Consider the following 22,783-nt stretch of genomic DNA (forward strand, 5'->3'; position numbering starts at 1 on the left):
AATGATTTTCCAAATACACATGATTACTCTTTGACAAAACTGAGTTTAAAATTAAGAAAGAAAGGAAGCCTGAAGAAAAGCCACATGAGGAACCCAGTGATATGATGAGTGGTAGGGCTGGAAATGAGGCTTGGTCAGCAAGAGGGAGAAATGAGTCATCCTCAGGCATCAAAAGAATTGGTTTTAAGAGGGACAAGGTCCTGAGGGATACAGAAATCCCAGCTCAGGATGGAGGGGACAAGACCTGTGGCATACCTCTGACTTGGTATGGCAGTCAGACAAGAGGAGGTAAAGAGAAGGAAGAGCAGAAGACAGGTTTGAGAACAGAAGATTGAGGGACTAAGTATCTAGTTGATAAAGGACTGGTTTGGGGGACAAAATGGAGGCTCCCTGCCCAAGGTTTCCTGAATTGACAGAAAGGAGCTAGATAAGGTAGAGTCCAAGTCTTCCTGTAGGCTACGATGAATCTAAGACAAAATTCAGCGTCCTTAAGGGAAGAGTCCTTCATAGCATGAGGGAGTGTGAAATAAATAAAATATGTGCTAGAAATGAGCTGTATCTCAGAACCATATATTCAGCTCACTTGAACAGATATCTCATCCTCCAGATCCCATAGCCTGGACCTCCAGGGCAAACTCAATCCCTCCTCTGTGAGGACCCACCTGCCCTTCCATGTAGGTTGTCTCAGGTCTGGTCTCCAGCTCACTAGATGGAGGCAGGGGCAGATTAGCCTTTGTATTTATCCTGAATTCAGAACCAGTCCTTCCCTGTACCCAGGTTTGCTGGTCATGATCTCCTGGGAGACACAGGCAAACCAGCATTAGAAGAATGTGCTGTCTCTGAGCCTGCAGGGATAACTGGGCTAACAGCAAAAGATCCCAGAGGGCACTCTTAGGGGAGCCATAAGACAAATTCTGAGAAAATACAGAAAAAGGTAAAGTATGTCTGTGTGAACATGCTTTGGTTTGCACATGCAGGTATGTACATTTATGGAAATGTATATATTAATGCAGACGTGCGTATATGTATATGGAGGTATGAGCAAAACCATGCTTCTTCATGGAGGATTTTGTTTTCAAGTTTGCATGAATCCTTAAGTATGTATATCTTTCCATATATTCATGTACTTATTGAATGTGTATACATTCATGCCTGTATATGTCAATGATGGCATTGTATTTGTCTATACACATGTGCATTTGTATATGAGTATATTTTGTTTATAGTTTCTTCTAAAAACACCAATGCTTGTCCCTAACTCATTCTTATATCCAAAACCTTATTGATTATGGATATTTTTATTTTATGGACACTGGCAAAACTGCCTTGTGATAAATTGGTAAAGCTTGAGCAAAGGGCCCCTGTGAATTTGTCCCTTTTACTTAGAGCTGGGGTTTCTTTTCTTAGGTTAAGAACTAAAGGAAATATCCCATCTCATCACCCTATTCACTTCTGCCATATTTTCCATTTCAATTTTTCTGTCCCTAACTCTAATCTAGGCTTTTATGTTTCTCTTGGCTATGTTTTTCCTGTTGTTTCAGCTCCTGAGGAAATAGGAAACTCATTAACTGTGTGATTCTAGCTCAGGGTCCGGGGTAAGCTACCCTGCATTGACCTTTTCTGAAGTTAGTCAAAGCACTTAGTTTCTCTGGTTTCACTTTATAATTTCACTTTTTAGTTGTGAGTATATGGATGCTTCCTGAAACTAGATTTCCTCGTCTTCAATATGGGAATAATAGTATTTGTTTCATGGGGGGAGGGGGTGATCTAAGGAGAAAACTTAATTGAAAAATATAAATAGTGTAGGCACTCAAAATATTATTTGAATATACTTCTTCAGCATAAGCAGAATCCCACTCCCAAAGAAATAATTCTTGCAGTTCCTTTAAGAATTAGCCCTTGGCCTTCTCTAACTCTCCTCTTTCTCTTGCTTTTCCCTCTGGGAACTGCCACTTATATGTTGTCTTGGATGAGGCACTGGCTCTGTCTCGTCCACTTGAGACTTAGTCCACAGGTCATCTCACCAGCCTGAGTTGCCACCTGCACATCCAGGTCAGGCAGGTCTTCCCAGCCAGAGTTGCCAGAATGAGATCTTCCTTTTCAGCTGCTTCTCCTGTCTTCTGAATTCTTACCAAATTACTTTCAGCCTAGTTCAGTATCTTGATCATCTCGTACTGTTAAGGGCTCTTGAGCAGTTTGCCAGAGGAAATAAGTGGCCATGGATCCCCCCAACATCAGCAATCCAGATTCATTTAGGTGATGGAAGCCTAATATTTTCCATTGCCCTTATAGTCTCTGTGATTTATAATCCCTTGTTCCCCAAATGTAGGGATGTGACAGGTGAAAAACCATATCATGCCAAAGATATCTCTTTGCAATAGCTGAGAAAATATTACTAATTCCACACTCAGGTTTGCCAGTAAACTATTTAGGGTAAAGTTTCCTGTTCCTTGGCCATAGTCACCTCACTCCCTACCCTGAGAAAAATTTTATTCTAGTTTCCTTGAAATTAAGCAGGGATTAAGTGATCTCTACTTAATAACATTTCATGTGTGTAGAGCATGTATGTTCTAGCTACAGCTTAGAATCCTATCATGAGTTTCTTCTCCTACTTTATGTAAACATAACTATCCTTCAAATCAAGAATTAGAACATGTGTTTTGTAAGGGGTAGTTAATTGAGAATAAGTATATCATGGATGAAAAACTAGGCTAAGAGGGGAAGCAAATACATTTCATAACAGGAAGTTATTTTATTTTCTGGTTGCTTTCCATCATCATATTTCAGGGGCCTGGCTGGAGGCAGCCATTGTTATTTCTATAGTACTGAGAATGCTTATTTATGTAAGCAGTGACAGCTCTTAGAAATATTGAGCAACTTTCACTAAGTCCTTATGTACTCTAAGGCCTTTTTGCTTCTTTAATTTCCACTATATCCTCATGAGATATGTACCATGCCATTACTGCTTTATGAGTCTTCAAGCAGATAAGCAATTTTAAAACCATTGTATTTCAATCCCACCATGATAACCACAATCACAGTTAAACTACTGATTTTTATTATTGTTATTGCGTTCAGATTTACACTAATACAAAATATTTTTGTCTTCACATTATCCATCTTCTGTAATTCTGTACTTTTTTCTTCATTTTCTAGATATTTTTCTTGAATGGATATTTTCTTTATGCAATTATTTTTTTTTTCTTTGAAAGTTTACAAAAAATTTTATTTAAGATCTGAAATACAATTCCTAAAATATCAACTTTTTCAGAAAACCATGGCTTCACAATAATGCATTGCCTCTATCATGTTAGAACATGCATTAGACTCAGATACAAAAACCATGAAACAAACCACCATCCTTCAACAATATGAGCAGATAGAATGCCTAAGGAACAACATACATTACTTGCAGAGGATGGACTGTTTTACTTCCAGCACCATTAAAAAAAAGAGCACAAACGCCTGGGTTTTAGGGTATATACATTAAGTTGAACCTTTGGCACTGTGAATCAGGGCATGTTTATCACGTAGCATTAACACATATTAGAAACTTGTGGTGTAGTGTCAAAGGGATAGAACCACTAGCATTCAAGCAATGTTAACTAGGCAACAAAATATTCTACTGGAGGTTTCTCCTTTGTCTAAATTACTCCATACACTGGTAGCAACTTTGAAATGAGAAAAGGAGCTTGCCTTCCTTTTATTTTCTGTTCAAAATAAAACAGAAAAGAAACTTAAACATAAGCTCTGTCATACATTAACAATTTTGAACAACATCAGTTATACAAGAAAAAGAATAGGGACAAAATACAGTGTTACAGACACCCATTTTTCTTTAAATAAAACCATTTTTCATATATTTTAGTCAAGATGCATAGATATGCTTTAAAATAAAAAGGAAGTCAAATCATTTAAATGAATGCAAACTATATATTCCTATCCCTGCAGAAATATGAATAATCATTATAAGACCAAAAATACCTTGAATTAAGTGACAAATGTTAACACTTTTTAGTTCTCACAACCTCTGTACAAATAATTGCCTAAACACTGGTCTGAAGAGTTGCTGCCATAGAAATCATTGTAAAAAGTAAGCAAACTCAAACTGGAGCTATGAGCAATTCTGTCTATTCAGAAGTTGAAGAAGGGAACAAGCCACTATAAGCACAAGCAGGGAAAAGCAATTTAAGAGAGTTGAACTTCAGGGTCATGCTCTTGCTGCAAACTCTCTTTACCACCAGAATTTTTTATACTTCCTGAGAGTCTACAAATAAAAGAATGATGTAAGTTAATAGGCATCATCCATATATCAAAATCAATACCTTTTAAATGATTAAGCAATATGAATTTGTGCAATTTATTCATTTTTTTTCCTACCACCTAACTGTAGCAAACTGCTGTTGGAGGGTGTTCTGGTTTGCTAATGCTGCCATTAACCAAAATACCAGAAATGGATTGGCTCTTAAAAAGGGGGCTTATTTGGTTGCAAAGTTACAGTCTGAAGACTATAAAGTGTCCAAGGTCAGGCATCAGCAATCAGGTACCTTCACTGAAGGATGGCCATTGGCATCTGGAAAACTTCAGTTAGCTCAGAAGGCACGTGGCTGGCATCTGCTTGCTCCCAGGTTGTGTTTCAAAATGGCGTTCTCCAAAGTGTTGCTCTTGGGGCATTTTGTCCTCTCTTAGTTGCATCTGCTCTGTGTCTGGGTCAGAATAGCTCTTTTTAAAGCACTCCAGTGATCCAATAAAGACACACCCTGGATGGGTGAGGCAACACCTCCATGGAAATAATCCAGTGAATAGTTTAGCCCACAGTTGATTGTGTCACATCTCCATGGAAATACTGAACCAATAGGTTCAAACTAATCAACACTAATATGTCTGCCTCCACAATACTGTGTTAAAGAATATGGCTTTTTCTGGGGGACATAATATATACACACTGGCACAGAGGGAATGGAAAAGAAATCAATATTATGCCTTTCACTATGATGCTATACCCTGGTCTATGTTTCTCCCAGAATGTTGCATTTTTCAAAACTATTTCTCATCTCTCCCTCCTATAAAAGTTTTCATTCATTAACCTAATAAAATAAATCTTTTCCTACTTCTCCAAAGAAGTTTATAGTCATAAGAACTAACAGAATTTTTTATAAGAAATCAACTCACCTGAAATTTATTATTAAAACACTGGAGAACATGAGCTTTTAAAGTCTTCTTTAAAATATTTTCTATCCATTTATAATCTTTTCTTTTAAATTTTATCACCATCATACTTTCTCTTTATACACATATAATTTCAATACACATTTACTAGTTAGAGATTATAATAATGGATACTTTAATTCATACTTATAGACTTACTATATTTAAAGAAATTTTTTAGCATAATATTCATCAACTGATTCTTACTTTGCTTCAATTTATGGAAATCACCAACTCTATCCTTGGTATCCTGCTTTAGAATATCTGTTTAACTCTGGGTTCACTTTCCAAGTTTGAGCCTGGTATTAAACGCTGAAGGGAGTTAGATGATATCTGTTTTGAAGTACCAGGATTTCGATTGTGGTTCATTTGTGAACCTGGAGCCATATCTGAGGAGAGAGCTTTTCCAGCTGGAAGATGAGAGATTGCTTGATGACTTTCATGTTTAGAAACTGAAAGGGGGGTTTCTTTAAAGAAGTGGGAAGATCTTCAACTTTTGCAAGGTCATTCTCTTCTATCTCAGGCATCTCTGCATCATCACCTCATTTGATTTGTTCTTTTCCACAAGGAATATGATTGCTTGAAGGCTCTTCATTCTTATCTGAAGCATTCTCAGCTACTTCTGGAATATTTTTAGGTACTGCATGATCATTTATACCCAAATCAGTGTCATCATTTGACTGAACCTTGTGCACCTCTTGTTTTTGTTCCTGCAAAAACTGATCTGCTAACTTTTTAATATTTGCTTCATGCTGTGTTCTTAATTCCTTTATCTCTTGTCCACACTGAAAACTCTCATATTCTAACCTCTTCAGGAGTTAAGTGTTATTTTTCCTGTTGTCATGAAGCTCGTCTTCTTGAAGAAACTCCTGACGAAGCTCGGCAAGTTTCTCCTTTAAATGATGTTATCTCTGCCATTTGATATAATATGTTGTTGTGTAGTTTAACCTTGTCATCCTTGTAGCTCTTCCCCAGGCCTTCCCTGGCCTGCAGCCGGCTGCTGAGGTGACCACAGTCAGCCTCCTTCTGATGGTTCTGCTTCTTGTGTGAGTCCATCATGAGCAGGAGGTCAAGCTGCACTTCTCCAGGCTTCCAGGAGCCATCTCAGTGCACTGGACCTGACCCTGCAGCTTGGCAATCTCTTCCTGAAGCAGGACGTGATGGGAGGAGATGCTCCAGTAGTTCAAGGAGAGGACTGCGATCACCACCAGTAGCATCACCAGCATGAGGGAGGGCAGCGAGGGCAGGCAGCCCGCCTGCTACTTGGCCCCGAACCACAATATGGGGTCCAAACAGGATGTACCCTGGGGCCTTGCCACCTACACCTGAAGGCAAAAGCTCAGGCCTGGGCTGCAGAGCAGTCTGGGGGACGCACAGGTTAAAGAAGGAGGAGGGCTGTGGCACCCACTAACAACTGGAGAAGGGCACGGGGCTGCAAGCTGAAGGCCCCCCCCCCGCCCCAATGAAGCTAAAGTGCCTTCTGGAGGCTTGGAACCAGACCCTACAGCAGCGGTGTGGAACCAAGAAAACTGAATCAACTGCCAGCTCCAGAGGCCCAACTGCAATTACTGTTTTTAAAGGTAAATTGAGGGCAACAAAGATAGGAGGGAGTAAAAGCGGATGATAGTAATTAAGCTTATTTTTACAGTTCGAGAGTTAAAGAAAAATAATGCAAAATATAACTGAATGATAAGATTCATTTCTGTCCCTGACTACACTAAGGATAAGTGGGGGTAAAACAACAACAACAACAACAACAACAACAACAACAACAAAACAACAACTCTAAGTTGGAAAGCTCCTCTTGGATTTAGAACGAAGTTATCCTGGATGGAACTAAAGAAATAATAAATTGTGAGGAATGGTAGTAAGCTCATTAGCTAATCCAAATAATATGAAGTGATGATTCAACTTTCCATATCATCAGAATAATTTATTACTAATGACATTATATTAGAGTTTTAACAAATCAGTATAGGAAAAATATTTTAAAAATGCTTTGCACTTGTTAACATTTATGTAACAATTCATCATTATTTTTCATGTAACAAAATAGTGAGCATATGTTTGTATTCATATACGTAAATAGTAATACACATCAACTTTATTTGGCTTTAACATTAGATTCATTTCATGATGTACAAGCAATTGATCCAACTAAAATAAGTAAATAGAAATTGTTTTGTGCTAAGAAGGCTCTAAAAAGAAGCTTTAGCTCATTCCTCATCTTGAACTTCAGGGATCCATTCTAACATTTTATTGTATTTTCTCCAGTGAAACAACCTCGAGGATAGAGGATAACTCAGTGGATCTGCTGGGTCTTGATGCTATAGGTTACAGAGCTCAGTGGGGGTGAGGAGACCATAGTGATGGTGCCCACGAGGATGTCACCAGGGGTGAGGTGTGGCATCCTAATCTATGCTTGCTGGAAAGACCAAGAACAGGCACAGAGAAGCAGAGTACATCCAAGATGTGGGAGATACAGATGTTTAGGGCCTGAGCTGCTCTGCTGTAGAGACAATAGCCAGCATGGTACAGAGGATGATGGTGTAGGAGGACAGGATGAAGAGGACATCAGAGCCCATGGCCAGCAGAGTGATGCATAACACATTGAGCCTGTTGAAGCAGGTTTTGGAGCAGGCCATTCAGTACATGTCCTGGTGAAGGCAGTAAGCATGGGAGAAAGCCCTTGGGTGACAGTAGTCATATTTCAATAGGTGCAGCAGTCATGGAAGCACTCTGCATGCCGGGAACAACCCTGGTCAATGCCACACAAGGATCTATGAGTGGAGATGCATGGTGCAGTGAGAATCTGATGGCCAACAGGCAGTCCAGAGCCATAGTAAAGAGTATGGCTGACTCTACAAAGGAGATGGAATGGAGTAAATGCTGCTACAGAACACAGGGCCCCAGTGTCCAGGCATCAAACCATAGCATATCCAACACTGAGGACAGGGTGGACATGCACAGGTCCAAGCCCTTCATAGCCAAGATAGCCAGTAAATAGTGCATGGGCTGGTGTAGGGCAGGGTCAGTTTGTATCAGATGCATGATGGTGGCATTACCCAGGAGAGCCACTAGGTATCCTAAAAATAATGGGCTGTGAGATCCAGTGGTGCTCGTTCCAGGCCTGGGAAACCTGGCAGCAGGAATGTAGAGAAGCTCAAGTTGACACTTGGTAGGGTGGGCATTGTCATACTCAAGAGGCCTATTCACTCTGGAAAAAAGTGTCAATGTTTTCACAGGTTAAGGGGCTGGTAAGCATAAGTGCTCCTAGTGTCACTGGACACCAATGCCCTGCTGGCTGGTTTGGCCTTTCTGTACTGCCTGTATTCAGTGACTCCACAATTCACCCTGTCCTCCCAAGCAACCTAAGCCCTTTCTTACTATCTTCTCTCTTTATCTTATTCTCATCTAATCCTTTCTGTACCCTCGAGAAATCTCAATAAGGATTTTCCCACTCCTGTTTCTGATGATCCTATGAAAAATAGGATTTCCCACATAAAAATCCATACAGATCAACATGAACATAGTGCTCAGATGGTCAGAAATTATATTACTCCCCAATTGTCTTCCTTGTATGACATTTCCTCTTTAAGCTTTTCACTTCCTGTAGAAGACATCATCTTTAATTTTTCAGAGCTAATTGAGGATGCCTGTAGAGAATTTCCTCATCCAATCTGCTCTCTATTTCATCTTCTTATTTTCATTATGTGATCTTCTCCCCATGCCTGTATGATCAGATGGGAGATACCCTGTTTCTTTTCAACCTTAACCTGTCTCAAAGGATACCATGGTTTTCTAAAGCTGCCATTATGCAAAATACAATAAATGGATTGGCTTTTATAAAGGAGATTCATTAGGTTACAAATCTACAGTTCTAAGGCCATAAAAGTGTCCAAATTAAAGTGTCAACAAGAGAATACGTTCATTGAAGAAAGGCCAATGGTGTCAGGAACAACTCTGTCAGCTGGGAAGGCACATGGCTGGCATCTGCTTGTCCTTTGCTCCTGAGTTCTGGTTTCAAAATAGCTTTCTCCAAATGTCTCTGGGCCTCTTATCTTCTCTCTCTCAGACTCTGTGTATTCTTGTGTGTTCTCTCTGGATGTTTCTCTCTAAGTGTCTGAGGGTCCTCTTTTAACTTCTCCAGGGCAAACTCTGGGCTTCATTCCTTAGCATCTCCAAACATCCTTCTGTCTGCATCTCCCAGGGTCTCCAAGCATCTGGGTCTGTGGGCTTTTAGGTTCTCTCCAAAATTTCTCTCTCAGCTTCCCAGAGCTCCTTCTCTATATGAGCTGTCTTAAATGGCTCTAGTGATCTAATGAAGACACACCCAGAATGGGCAGGGTCACACCTCCATGGAAATGATCTAATCAAAAGGTCTCACCTACAGTTGGGTGGGTCACATCTCCATGGAAACACATAATCAAAAGTTCACACCCTAATCAAAAGACTAATAATTCTGTCCCCACAAGATTGCATTAAAGAACACGGCTTTTGTGGGGACATAAAAGATTCAAACCAGCACACTGTGACTCTCACTATCCAGTAACTTTCCCCTCAGGCTTCTTCTCAGGCCCCCGGAGAATCCTGTCTTTGCTCTCTTCAAGTCCTACTAATTCAGCCTATATTGTGTACATATTTCAAGCTGCTACCTTTACTCTAATTCCTGGATTTCTTTCTCTCTAAATATAATTTTAGAGTGTAAAAAGCATACCTGTTCCCTTGATTTTTTGTTTTCCCATTTATCTTTTTTCCTTTCTTTTCTAAGATACATCTCCTCAGAAATCAACCTTGAAATTATTAGAGCAATGTCTCCTGCACAGGTGTTGCCAAGCATACACATCAATAAGTGTACCTTGAAACAGCAGCAACAATAACAAAACCTGTTCCCTGCTCATATATGCTTATTATGTTCTAAAAACAGGGTCATGTAGGGAAATTCCCACAAGGCAAGCATTGCTACTGTTAACGTCAGAAAATACCATCGTAAATAGTCAGGCCCACCTGATCCCACATCACACAGAGAAACAAGTCTCTTAGCTTTGGTGAGAAGGTGAGTTTATTGAAGATGCATCAACAGGGGACTGGAGGGGAAAAAAAAAACTTTCTAAGACTAGTTCAGAGTGAGAAGAGTGGTTTGGGCTTTTATAACCCCAACAGACAAAGAAATGGCTAGGATTCAGAAGAAAGTAGAAAAAAAAATAGAAGAGAAGAAGTTGTTTGGTCACTGTCTCATGTTATCTTGAAGTCCTCCCCTCAGTTAGGCTTGTTTATAAGAAGAAAACACCAATTATCAGACTATATGGTGATATCCCTTACATTTTCCTGCAGGCAATGCTGAGGAACTTTCTGGAAAAGGAGAGTAATTTTTTGTTGTTGTTGAGATTAGAGCAAGAACATGTTATTTTTACAAGAGCTTTTTATGCTTAGAATAGCTCAAGGCTTCTTGAATGAAGTGAAGCCTTCACAGACACACACACACACACACACACACACACACACACACACGCATGCTAGTGAAGATTATACTAAGCGTTTTCCAGCTAAAGGATTATATTGAGCATTTTTTTCTACTTATCCACCTATCACTACCTTGGATCTGACATAATATCTGATTCAGTTTCCTCATCAGTAACATAAGGATAATGATATCTTCTAAACTAAATATATGTGAACCTTATCATGTTATCCGTACAGAATTTAGCACAAAGCTTAGCAAAAATTAACAATAAATTCTCTTGTTATTGTTCCCAAACCAAAAACTGATTTCCTTGTCATTTTCTTTTAATGTTCCTACTCTTTCTGCTTCCTATTATGCAGAAACAAAACCCATCTCCTCTTTAATGTCATAGTGCTATGGGCTTTAGCAGTCAGTGCCATTATCTTTGAAGGACTGGAGGTCATATGAGAGATCAAGGGGCTAAGAGTAATTGAGAGACAGTGAAAAAAGCAGACACCAATGTATAGGTCACAGGGTGCAGGGAAGCACCTAAAGTAAAGCTGAGGGAGAGACAAGGGAGGAGGAAGGAGCAGTTATTGTGAGGTCAGATAAGGGAAGGAGGAGAGACAGTGAAACAAGTATTGATGGGCCACAATGGGGGGAGTCAAGAAGCCGGGAAAGCCAGAGAGCAGAGAAAAGGAGGAGAAAATGCAGGGATGGGAGGGTAACAGAAAGGTGTTGAAGGATGTAAAAAGGCAAGCTGAGTGTTATAGAGAAAGGGGGTTTGGTAACTTAGGGGAAGAAACCCAGGAGGAGGGTAAGAGGAAGGAGTGGGACAGAGAGGGAAGGGAAGAAGGGCCTAAAGAATGGGTAAGTTAAGAGCAGAGAGAGGGTTGCTGAAAGACTGAGCTGAGGCAGACTGCTGGAAGAAAGGCATGGAAAGAGACTGGGAAGGGAAGGAAGAGAAGGAGGAACAGGGAAGGAAAAGGTCAGGAGTAAGTTGAGGGGACGCTTAGGTCGAGGGAGTGGATGGGGATGTGCTGGGGGACGGGGGAGGCAGAGCTGAGTAGTTAGAACATGGACACTGCAGTCAGACAGAATGACTGTCAAATACAGGAGTGATATTGGGCAATTCTGAGACTCAGTTTTCTCATCTGTGAAATGGGGTATCTGAAAGTCCTCATCTCATCAGGTTTATTATCAAGATTAAGTGATTTAAAGAATGTTAAAGGCCTAGAATAATTCCTGACTCATGCTGCTTTCATTTTATGATATTAAATTGAAAAACTGAGTCAGTTGGAAAAATAGATGATATAGTCTGGGAAATGGAACAATGAAGTTAGGGAGAAGCTAAGTCATTCTGGGTTTTTACTTGGACCCTCCTGAATAGGCTGTCCCTGCCTGGAAAGGGAATCCGGCATATTGGCTAAAAGCATGGTAAATCAGACAGACTCAAGATTCAGTCTTGACTCGGGCATGAGTTAGAAATTTAAGTCAGGTAAATTCCTTTCCTCCAGGAACCTCAGTTTCCTCACTGTAAAATACAGAAAAGGGTATTTTCTGCCTACCTCACAGGTTTGATGTGAGGATTAAATAAAATGTTGAAAATAAAAAGTATTCAGTACTCTCTGCCATGCAATAAATATTTAATAAATGATATGTTTTATAATTAGTAGCATCATCATCATAATCTTGTATGAACTTCATACTCTCTGTAAAATACACTGTTATTTAGGTTATAAAGCTAAAACATGTCCTTTGGAATATATGGATGATACAGAAGATGGAGAAGTTCATATAGAAAAAATAAATTTATACATAACAGCTCCCATTACATAACCCCCATAATTATTATTACTATGGATGCCTTAACCTTTTATATAATAATTGCTCTGTACATACAATTTTTAAATTTTAATTTCATTTAATATTATGTTAAAATAGCTCTCCAAGTGTTTAAATATCATTTTTAAAAAGCCACCCAATATTTGGCCAAATGAAAATGAAATAATTTATTTAATATGGCCTTCCTTTTTTATTATTGTAAACAATAACAATTAATTGCAACATTTTAAAAATTAATAATTCAACAAATATTTATTGAGTACTGATCCAGGAGAGATAAATTTGTGACCAAACAGGAAAAAAAAAACCTTTTCCTCCAAGAAGCTTATACTCTAAAATTTTTATTTTTTTAATTAATTATTTAGGATAGACTTGTATAAATGGTATTACTGAGACAAAGTATGAATATTTTTAAGTCTTTAGATGCATTTTTTCTCTATTAAAGGTGAATCAAATTATACTTTCATGCCTCTTTTACCACATCCTTGTCAGCAAAGATCTTGTTTATTGATCTTTTTACAATATTTGTTTATTAGCAAGGTTAAAATATTGTATTTACCTTTTAAAATTCCAGTAATGTAGACATTTCAGTGCTTTTATCTGTTTATATTTCCTCCTTTCTGGATAGTTTATTTGTCACGTGCCTTTTGTTCTTGAGCAATAGTAGTTTACTTATGAGCTCTTTATATAGTATATCCATTAATGCTTGCTCAAGTATATTTTTGCAAATATTTTAGAGACTATGTTTTGTTATTATGCTTGAACCTTAGAAGTTAATAGCATATAATAAAATTTTTTCTATATTTATTTTAGAATCATTGATATTTTTATATATACTTATATGACTAATATTCTCTTTCAATTATTGTAGTCAGTGGATTCAGGCAAGCACCACTACATCCTAAGAAGGGTCAATTCTGATGAATGTGAATAAGCACCTTCCCCCCTTTATTCCCTGCTGACCAATAGAAAATTGGATATATGAGGTAGACCTAGAGTTAGGCAGTAGGATTTAGGAGTAGATGAAAGATTTTGAAAAGTCAAATACATGTAATTTAAATTTTGAAAGTTGCTTCCTAATTGTTCTTAAAATTCACAGTTACCTTTCAACAGTAGTGCACAAAAGTGCCTGGCTTTACCATATACCTGCAACACTGGATTTCAACAATCTTAAAAATTTTTGCCACTCTAAAAATGTTTTAAGAAAAACATCATTGGCTTTCTGTTAAATAAGTATATCAATTCAGGTAGAATTATTTTTACACCATTTCATTCTCCTACCAGGAACATGAGACTAGGAAAATTAATATAAACAGATGTTAATTTTTGGATCAATTCTGCATTTGTTATAAGGGAACAAATAATAAATTTTAACCTAAAGATATAGCTCTAGAGTCAAGATTATGGGATTTAAGAATACCTAAGACACTGGATTCTGTGGACTGTCAAGGAAGACACTATCACTGCAAATATCATAAGTGTTTTCTTGGGAGAGGAGGAAAGTTTGGTCTTCTTCGACCTAGAGAGTGGATGAAATCCCAACAGTTTTATAGCACTAGGCTGTAAACACACTCAAAAAGGCAGAACCCCTACCTATTTTGCTCATCATTATGTCATCGCCTGGCCTAGTTTCTGGCACACAGTGGGTACTCAGAATGTTTAAGTCAAAGAACAAAGAAATGCATTCTTTAATCTCACAAAGGACTTTCCTTCAACATTGTCATTGTCTTATGACCTTTTTATTTTCTTTTATTCCTGCCAGTTTTCTGAGGAAGTCCAGGAAGGTAGTATTATTATCCTAATCCCAAACATGATATGAAAGATACAGGAAAAATAAAAGGAAGTGTCTTTTTACATCAATCTGCAAGAAGTATGGAGGGTAAAGGATCCCTAGAACAGGGACCAAATTAGAACAGGGACCCCAGTAGAACCCTTGAGAAGCCAAGGAGTTTTCATCTGTGCTGATCTGTTGCTTCTAACCCTGCTGGGTATTTTCCTTGTGGCACTAGGGTCTCCCTTTGATGCCTGAGCCCAGGACACATGTTGGCACAGAGCTCTGAGAGCTCCCAGCATGTGTGATGTGGCTGCCTTCATCCTTCTCTTACATCATTACAAGCACATATTCTGTCTATATAAGCCAGTTTCTACTCCGGATCACCTCTCCTCTCATTTTGACCAGGAACACAGAAGAGAACCCAAATTTGAATCAGAAACCAATCAATAAGATATTAACCATCTGTGTGCAGGCCTGGAGAATTCTCTCAGATTATGCACTGACTAAAGAAAGAAATGAAGAAGCTTTGGGATGCTGGACCATAGAGGTGGGGAAAGTTATCTTGTGTGGAGGCAGGAAGACAGGTATTCAAGGCCTTGGAAACTTCTGAATCCCCAAGTCCATGGGAAGAAAGAAAGTCAAAATGATTAAACAGACTGGGCAAGTTTTCTGCTGGACCTCAGATCAGGCAAGAGGAGTGGAGGTTTATTTAGAAGGCTTCCTAGGTCTCTGGGCTGTGAAGAACAACTATGAGGGAGCACTTTCTGGTCATGGTAAATTTAACCTGAGGCAGAAGTGAGGGGACTGCACAGAGGGCCTCAGTGAAGCAGAATTAGGAAAATAATGGATACCATCAGAAAGGAGTCATCTTGGCCTTCCTGGATATGAGGAAGGTGAATTTCTCTGGGCCCCACTTTGTTAGTTCACATATCTATATATTCATTTAATATTTATTTCATGGGTGTCTCCCATGTGTCAAACACTACATTATGGGGATGTAATGTGTAATGGTGAACAAGAGTAACATAATTTTCCCCAAGATTCTTAATTTAGTAATCTTTTCTGGAGAACAAAAACAAAAACAAAATAAAATTAAAAAAAAAGAAACACATTATATTACCATGCAACCAATGTTTCTATGAGAAATGCATGGTGCTATTGGAGTAGACGGATGGAACTTCTGATCTGGTATTGGAGAGGGAGATTGTCAATACAAATATCCTTGAGAAAGCAGCCACAATGCTGAGACTCCAACATGAATTGCATCCAGGCAGGGGTAGGAGAAGCTGTTCCACTATCTCTAGGCTCAGAATCTTCTGATCAATGGGTCTTTGACTTATACATGCTTTGTAGTAGTTTCCTTCTTTCAAGCTTTGTCACAGTCCATGTCATTGTGCCATATCTCACAATTAAAAGCACTGACTTCAGCTTAATGTTAGACCTGAGGTTGAGGAACGTAGGGTCCACAAACAAGGTCAAATGAGATTGGAAAAGAAGCAGGGTTAAATTGAATGGTTTCTTCTAGAGGAACAAGAGCCAGAGGCAGCACAACCTCATAAAGAGTTGGGGGAGTTCTGCCTAAGCCAGGCATTGAGGCAGATTGCAGGAAGTCTGATGCTTCCAATGAGACTCAGGAGTCTTAAGGATATTGCTTTGCCAGGACAGAAAGAAAAGAGAAAAATCTTGAACAGGTAGAGAAAAGGGAAGCAGTCCCAAGGAGCCATGACTGGTGATAAATTTTATAAGGTGAGTTAGAGCAACTGACATTTATCTGTTCTGTACTAGGTTCTGTTATGTGTGCTTTTTACTAATTGCTCCCTTTATTTTTTGCTTAGTTTTAGTATTAGTTTCTAGTTTTAGTTTTTGTAAACTGAGTCTACAGAGTCTTTCTCTGCATACATTTTGATGCTACCAAAAATACCAGGTCCCAGAGACTACAGGAGGATTATAATTCAAACAAGAGGAGACCAGCATCCCTAATCCACAATTCAAGAACTTCACCCATATTTTATTTGGGGCATTGGAAAAATCTTGGGGCATATAGGGTGTTATCATAGGCACTCAATGTTGGAAATCTTTGGCTTCATTGTGCATCTTCTTCTGGCCACCCAGGTGAACTTTTATCACCAGGATTCTACACTGCTCTTTCTAAGTCCCAGGAGCTTGATGATGGCATGGCAGATCTCCTTGGTCTTAATACTGTATATGATTGGGTTAAGCATGGGAGGCACAAAGAGGTAAATATTGGCCATGAGGAGGTGGACAGCTGGTGGGGCATGCTTCCCAAAGCAGTGCACCAGGGACAGTCCCATCATGGGCACAAAGAATAGCAGCACAGCACAAAGGTGTGAGGTACATGTTTGGAAGGCTCAGAGCTGCTCCTCTTGGGAGGCCAGTCCTGCCACTGTGTGCAGGATGAGCCCATAGGACAGTGCGATGAGCACCAGATCCAGCATGACAGTGAACACCACTAGTGTCAGCCCATACAGATTATTGAAGGTGGTGTCTGTGCAGGCCAGGTGTATCACTTCTTGGTGTAGACAAAAGGAGTGGGAGAGGACTCGAGGGCCACAATAGGGAAAAGCCTTCACAAGGAGGACAATGGGGACAAGGGCCACAGGACCCCGGAGGATGACAACCAGGCCTACCCTGACCACTCGCTGGCCAGTGATAATGACCGAGTATCTCAGGGAGTGGCAGATGGCGACAAAGCGGTCAAAGGACATGATGAGGAGCACTGAGGACTCCATGAAGGAAAATGAATGGATGCAGAACATTTGGATTTGGCAGGCTCCAAAGTAGATATCATGGCATTTGAACCAAAAGATCCCCATAGTGGTGGGCAAGGTGGACGCTGACAGTCCCAGGTCAGTGAGGGCCAGCAACGAAAGTAGATAGTACATGGGTGTGTGTAGATGAGGGGTGATCTTAATGATTACCAAGATGAAACAGTTGCCTGAGATGGCCACCAGGTACATAAAGAAAAAGGGGATGAAAATCCAGTGTTCGATGGCTTCCAATCCAGGAAAGCCGGTGAGGTAGAATATGGGGCTAAACCAAGTGACGTTGGACAGGAACATGAATTGGGGATTGAGAGGATATTGGACTGACATTCCTTGGGTACTGAGATGAAAATAAATGGATACTTCTGGTTATTCATTCTTCTATTTCACTAACATTCACAACATTATAAACAGCATCGTGATCATCACTTTGATACATCTGCTCCAATATTATTGATTCCATCACTCTCACTACCTTATTGAAACTTTATAACACCAGTAGGCTTTTCTCTATATTTCTATTACTTCTTAGTCTCATTTTCATTTATGGCTTCTATCCTCTGCTTATCCCTTAAAAATAGCTGTTTCCATCTTTGACTATTTTTTAGACATATTCCATAGTCCCTCCCCAGGTAATGTCATCTACTCCCAGGAATTCATTTACCATCCATATGCTGATAAACATTAAATATGTAACTTCAGTGCTTCTCATTTCTTCTCTTTTGATTTCCAGGCTTATATATCTAGAAGCATGCTGAGCATCTGCACTAGATGTTTCATATTTACTTCAAAAGCATGTTAAAAACTTCTCTTCCCAACAAACTTCTCCTTCATCTGTGTTACTTTCACAGGGGTCTACATCAAAATTTAAATCTAATATTTGAATCCTCCATATTATACCTCTGCCCAGTATCCAATCAATCATAAAGTCCTGGGATTTTATCTACCAAATACTTCTCATTTCTGCCTACTTACTATCACCTTCACTTATGCTGTCTTAATTCAGACTGCTATTGTCTCTTCCTGGACTATCCCAACAGCCTCTGGTTGTTCTTTTCTAATCTGTTCACTGCACTATAGTAAGAAAGATATTTATAAAACAAAATTTGACATGAAGTACAAGCAGTTTGAAATGATATTAAAAGGCCTGTGTGACCTCATCACTGTTATATCCTCTGTTCTAATCTATCCTCATTATCTCCTTCAAGTTTTATGGCATCAACAATGCTAAACAATTCTTCCAGTTTCTCCAGCATTCATGCTCATGTCCAAACATTTGTATTTTCATCCAGTTCTTCCTGTAATAGCTCTCTTAGTCTTTGTCTAAGTTCCTCCTAGTCCCACAACCAATCTCAGTTTAGGCATAATCTGAGCCTTCTCAGATTATGAAAAAGGCTTCTTGAAAGCTTTCTTGAGCCCATCAAATTTAGGGAGGAGTCCTCTTTTTTGTGCTCCTTTAGCACACTATACTTTCATGACCATGATACTTCTCACATGGTATTGTCATTTTCTGCATTCACTCTAAAATGGGAATTCATTGTGGACAGGAAACATGAAAAAAAAAAAAATAGCTCCATATATTATCTTAGGGCCCTATATAATTGAGATGCTTTAAATAAAATTTCAATAAAATTAATAAATATTTATCTTCACTTTACCACTTAGCTCATTTCAATAATTATTTATTAATCAACTAAGCAAATATTTATTGAACTTGTATTATATTCAAGCATGATTCTGTAACTACAATAGTGAAGAGAAGCAGAACAAAGACAAAAAAAGACAAATAAATGCATACTAAACAGCATGGCATATAGTGCTATAAAGAAATCTGAAGCAGGTTAAAGGGAAGAGACCAAAACTGATGAATTTTAAACAGGGTGACAGAAGAATGACCTCTCTGAGGAGGTAACTTTGGAACAGAAATCAGAATGAAATGAGGGGACAAGCTATGTAGAGAAGAACATTCCAGGGAGAAGAAATATCAAGTGAAAAGTTCCTGAAGCAGAAAGCTACTGTATATGCTTGGAAGCTAAAAGGATGCGAGAATATTGCAATGGAGTGAGCAAGGTGGGGGAGTGGTGGGAAATGAAGCTGAAGTGGTTAAATATCAGATCACGTATCGTCTAGGCCTTGTTTTACTTTGAATTTTGTTATATTTCTGATTTAGAGTTGAGAACAGAGGTGCTACAAGGATACGAGATTTCAGAGGGTCTGGGATAGAAACAGGGAAACCTATTAAAAGGCTTTTGCTTTTTGTACAGGGAGAGATGATGGTGTTTTGGACAATAGAGTTTGGTGGTAGAGGAGGTGAGAAGTAGTCGGGCTTGTTGGATTGGATTCGGTTGTTGAGGTAAAGAAAGCAGTAGAGGGAAAATCAAAGTTTTGTGCCTGTGCAATGGAGTCAGTAGTGTAGTCAGTGCTTGGTGGGGAACACTGGAGGAGGAATAAGTTTGAGGAAGAACATAAGGGTTCAGTTTTTGACATGTTAATATGAGATGTCTATTAAACTTACAAGGAGAATGTTGGGAAAGTAGTAGCATGTGCACTTCAGAAAAAAAAATTGAGGAAGAGATAAATTTGGAAGATATTAGTACATGGCTGGATGAGGCTACCTAAGAAGTAAGTGTAGAGAGGAGTTTCTAGGACTGAACCCTGGGCAAATCTGGCATTTAGAGGTCAAGAAGAAGAGGATCCAGCAAAGAGACTAAGGAAAAAAATGCCAATTAGATAGGAAGAAAACCAGGAGAGTGTGGTCTTATAGGAGTTTCAAGAGGGGTTAATCAAATGTGTATAATGTTTCTAAGAGATCACAGGTAATAAGAGGCCGTAAGTAAAAAGGACTGAGAGGTGACCAAGTGACCAAAGGACTAAGCAGTGTGGAAGTCATTGCTGATCTTGACAATGGCAGTTTCTCTGGAGTAGTGGGGAATAAAATTTGATTCTAGTGTGCACATGAGAAAAAGAGGGAGAATGAGAGAACAGATGGCCCAGGGCAATGTAGTAGGTTTCTAGGCAGTGCTGAAGTTAATTTGATGTTCATAATTCAAAGTGGAACCAATCAGCATTTAGATGTGTTTATCACCAGCTACAGTCAGCTGCTCAAAATTAGAAGAAACAGTGTAGAGGGTTGTATTTAATGAAGATGAAGTTAGGGTAGGCTAGCATGAGGGAAGTGAAGGGTGTATACAAAGGAGAGATTATGATGATGTACTATGGAGCCTAAACTTGGTAAAAAAAAAAAAAAGTTAAAACATGAGAGGATGATGAACAGTGAAAAGAGATCAGAGTTCTAGAGTAGCTATCAGACTGAGTTGTTGATTTAAGGTAAGGGATACAATACTTGAGAGGAGTTCAGGGAACTGAGTGAGGTTGCCAGTTGGATCAACCAAGTGAATACTGAAATCGCTAAGAATTATGTCTGAATTAGTAGTGGAAAGAGAAAAGGGAGCCAGTGTTAAAATCTTCAGTGAGTAAATAGTGTGACTGGAAAGATGGTTGGTAGATGCAACAGGGAGGGATATGGTGATAATGTAGCCGGCATGCCTTTGATAAGAATGGAGAGTTGGAGGCAAGGGGGAGATGTGTTTAGGAGAACCAGGGCCAGCTCTACATCACTCTGACAAGGGGTTGAAAGAACTGTCCAGACTTATTGTCTCCATTTTTTCTCCCCTTATTTTACTACTCAACCAATTGCCCTCTGGCTCTATCTGCCTGTCTGTCTGTCTGTCTGTCTTTCTATCTATCTAATCTATAATTTTAAATTAAAAAGCCATTTAGCTAAAGCCATTCTTCTTAAATTCACCAAATCCAATGCAGTGTCTCAATTCTACTTGCAACAGTTGTCTTATGGCCACACCCTGTTTTTTAAAAACTCTCTCTTGGAATTCTTGATGCCAGTATCTGCTGGTTCTCTTCTGATTTTTTTTAAACAGCTCTTCCTCAAGCTCCTTTATAGAACTATTATATATATTCTTTATACATTATATTGATATATATTATTTTATATAGGTATAAATAACTATAAGTATACAAGTATAAATATATACATATATACTTTATATAATATATATTATTCACATATTTATATCATTTATATATTTATTTCTAGATATTCTTTATATATATGTATTCATAATTTATGATTTTATCAACAGAACTGTGATTCTTCTCTAAGACATCTGGACTTCATTACAATGTCTAATCCATATTAGGCATCACTATATGTTTGCTGCAAGAAAAATGAAATGAGTGAATAAATCAATTAAGTGTTTACCTCTTGTCCTGAAGATCTGTGCTGAGCCCAGTGTTCACTGACTTCAGAGGGACCAAAAGGACATGGGGAGGGATCTGGTGGAAGCAAGAAGTCTATAGGAGATGGTGACCAGGCTGGGATTATTCCTCCTGAAAAGGAAGTTCTAGGGAGTATTTTCCTAGAAATGAGATATAGTATTCCTTGATAGGGAATAGCAGGTGTTTTTGCATTTCTACTTAGAAACAAACAGAAAAATCCATTTATCAGCACAGAGTCAAGTCTAATTACAATGTAATTTCAATATCCACAGCAGAAGGGATAAACATGAGACCTGAAAAGGAAATTTTTGAATAAAGGAGTTTCCAGTATTCAATGAGTGATCAGCTCTCTACCTTACCTATGTGTTATAAATATTAGTTTTTTTTCAATTTAGTATTACCTGAATTTTTAAAATGAACAATTGGTAGAGGCCACTGGTTTTTATGAATAAGAGAATAGCAAATGGAACCATGCCTAAGCACAAGGACTTGGACCAGCTATCTCATTCTTGAACCAGGTAGAACATTCCTGTGATGGTGAAACTCATGTGTAAACATCCTCTTGGGACCAAGGTGGAAGAGGATTTTGGAAGAGAGAGGACATATCCTAGATACTGAAGAAGCCACAAGGGTCTTTCCTGCTATATTTTCTGTGACAACCTCTGTGCCTGGCACATAACATATACTTAATATATGTGTTGAATGAATGGACGGCTGTTTGGTTTGTGAGAGGAAGGGGGACAGCTGGTATACCAGAGTCTGTGGAGACCCAGCCCCATGAAGGGAGGGTGTGTGCCATCCTGATGCCTGTGGGATGTTGATCTGCAGACATGATTGAGGAAGGACTAGCCTGGCCATGCAGGCCCTGGTCAGAAGGAGCAAGGCAGCCTTTTCTCCTGACCTTAGTAAGGGGATATTATAGATGATCTCTCCTCACCTTCAGGCAGCACAAGCCGTGATCCTCTCTCGGGCTCTGGTTCTGTGCATAGACTTTGAGAGTTTCAGAAATAGAAGAGATTTTTGTGCAGATCCTGGGTTCCAAGACTTCATTTTGCAAATGAAAAAGCTGAGGCCCAATGGAGGGAATACATTTGCCTACAGTGACTCAAGTGGTTAGGGATGGAGCAAGAATGTGAATTCTGACCACCTCCTTCCAGGCACTGATCTTTCTGGGCACTAACATATCTTCTTGCATTTTCTTCCTCTCCTCTCATGTTCTTGCCCCAATGCCCACCCCTGAAACCCTGGCACAGGACAGTAGGGAAGACTCACCCAATGCTGCTAATCTTTAAAAAAAAACTGAAGACTTGGTCTGTACTGAAGAAGGAAAGAGGTGGTAAGGATAGGCACCAGGGTCTGTGAGAGGCAACAGATGGTGCCTGTCAGGGCAGGATTTATCCTCCTTCTTCCTCTGTGCATGTGAAACCCTGTGGCTCC

General features: G+C 39.2%; 1 protein-coding gene and 2 pseudogenes across 1 annotated transcript; all 3 read right to left on the reverse strand.

The window, feature by feature from the left end:
- Positions 1-4,644: 4,644 nt before the first annotated feature.
- On the reverse strand, positions 4,645-7,157 carry LOC119537067 (annotated as a pseudogene).
- Positions 7,158-7,464: 307 nt separating this feature from the next.
- On the reverse strand, positions 7,465-8,399 carry LOC119537068 (annotated as a pseudogene).
- A 7,994-nt stretch (positions 8,400-16,393) lies between these two features.
- Positions 16,394-17,383, reverse strand: LOC119538779 (olfactory receptor 51M1-like). Its single transcript, XM_037841937.1, is given in 1 exon segment — positions 16,394-17,383. A coding segment is annotated over 1 exon segment (990 nt).
- Between the last annotated feature and the right edge of the window lie 5,400 nt (positions 17,384-22,783).

This window comes from Choloepus didactylus, chromosome 6, assembly GCF_015220235.1.
Source record: "Choloepus didactylus isolate mChoDid1 chromosome 6, mChoDid1.pri, whole genome shotgun sequence".
In the NCBI taxonomy this organism is placed as follows: Eukaryota; Metazoa; Chordata; class Mammalia; order Pilosa; family Megalonychidae; genus Choloepus; species Choloepus didactylus.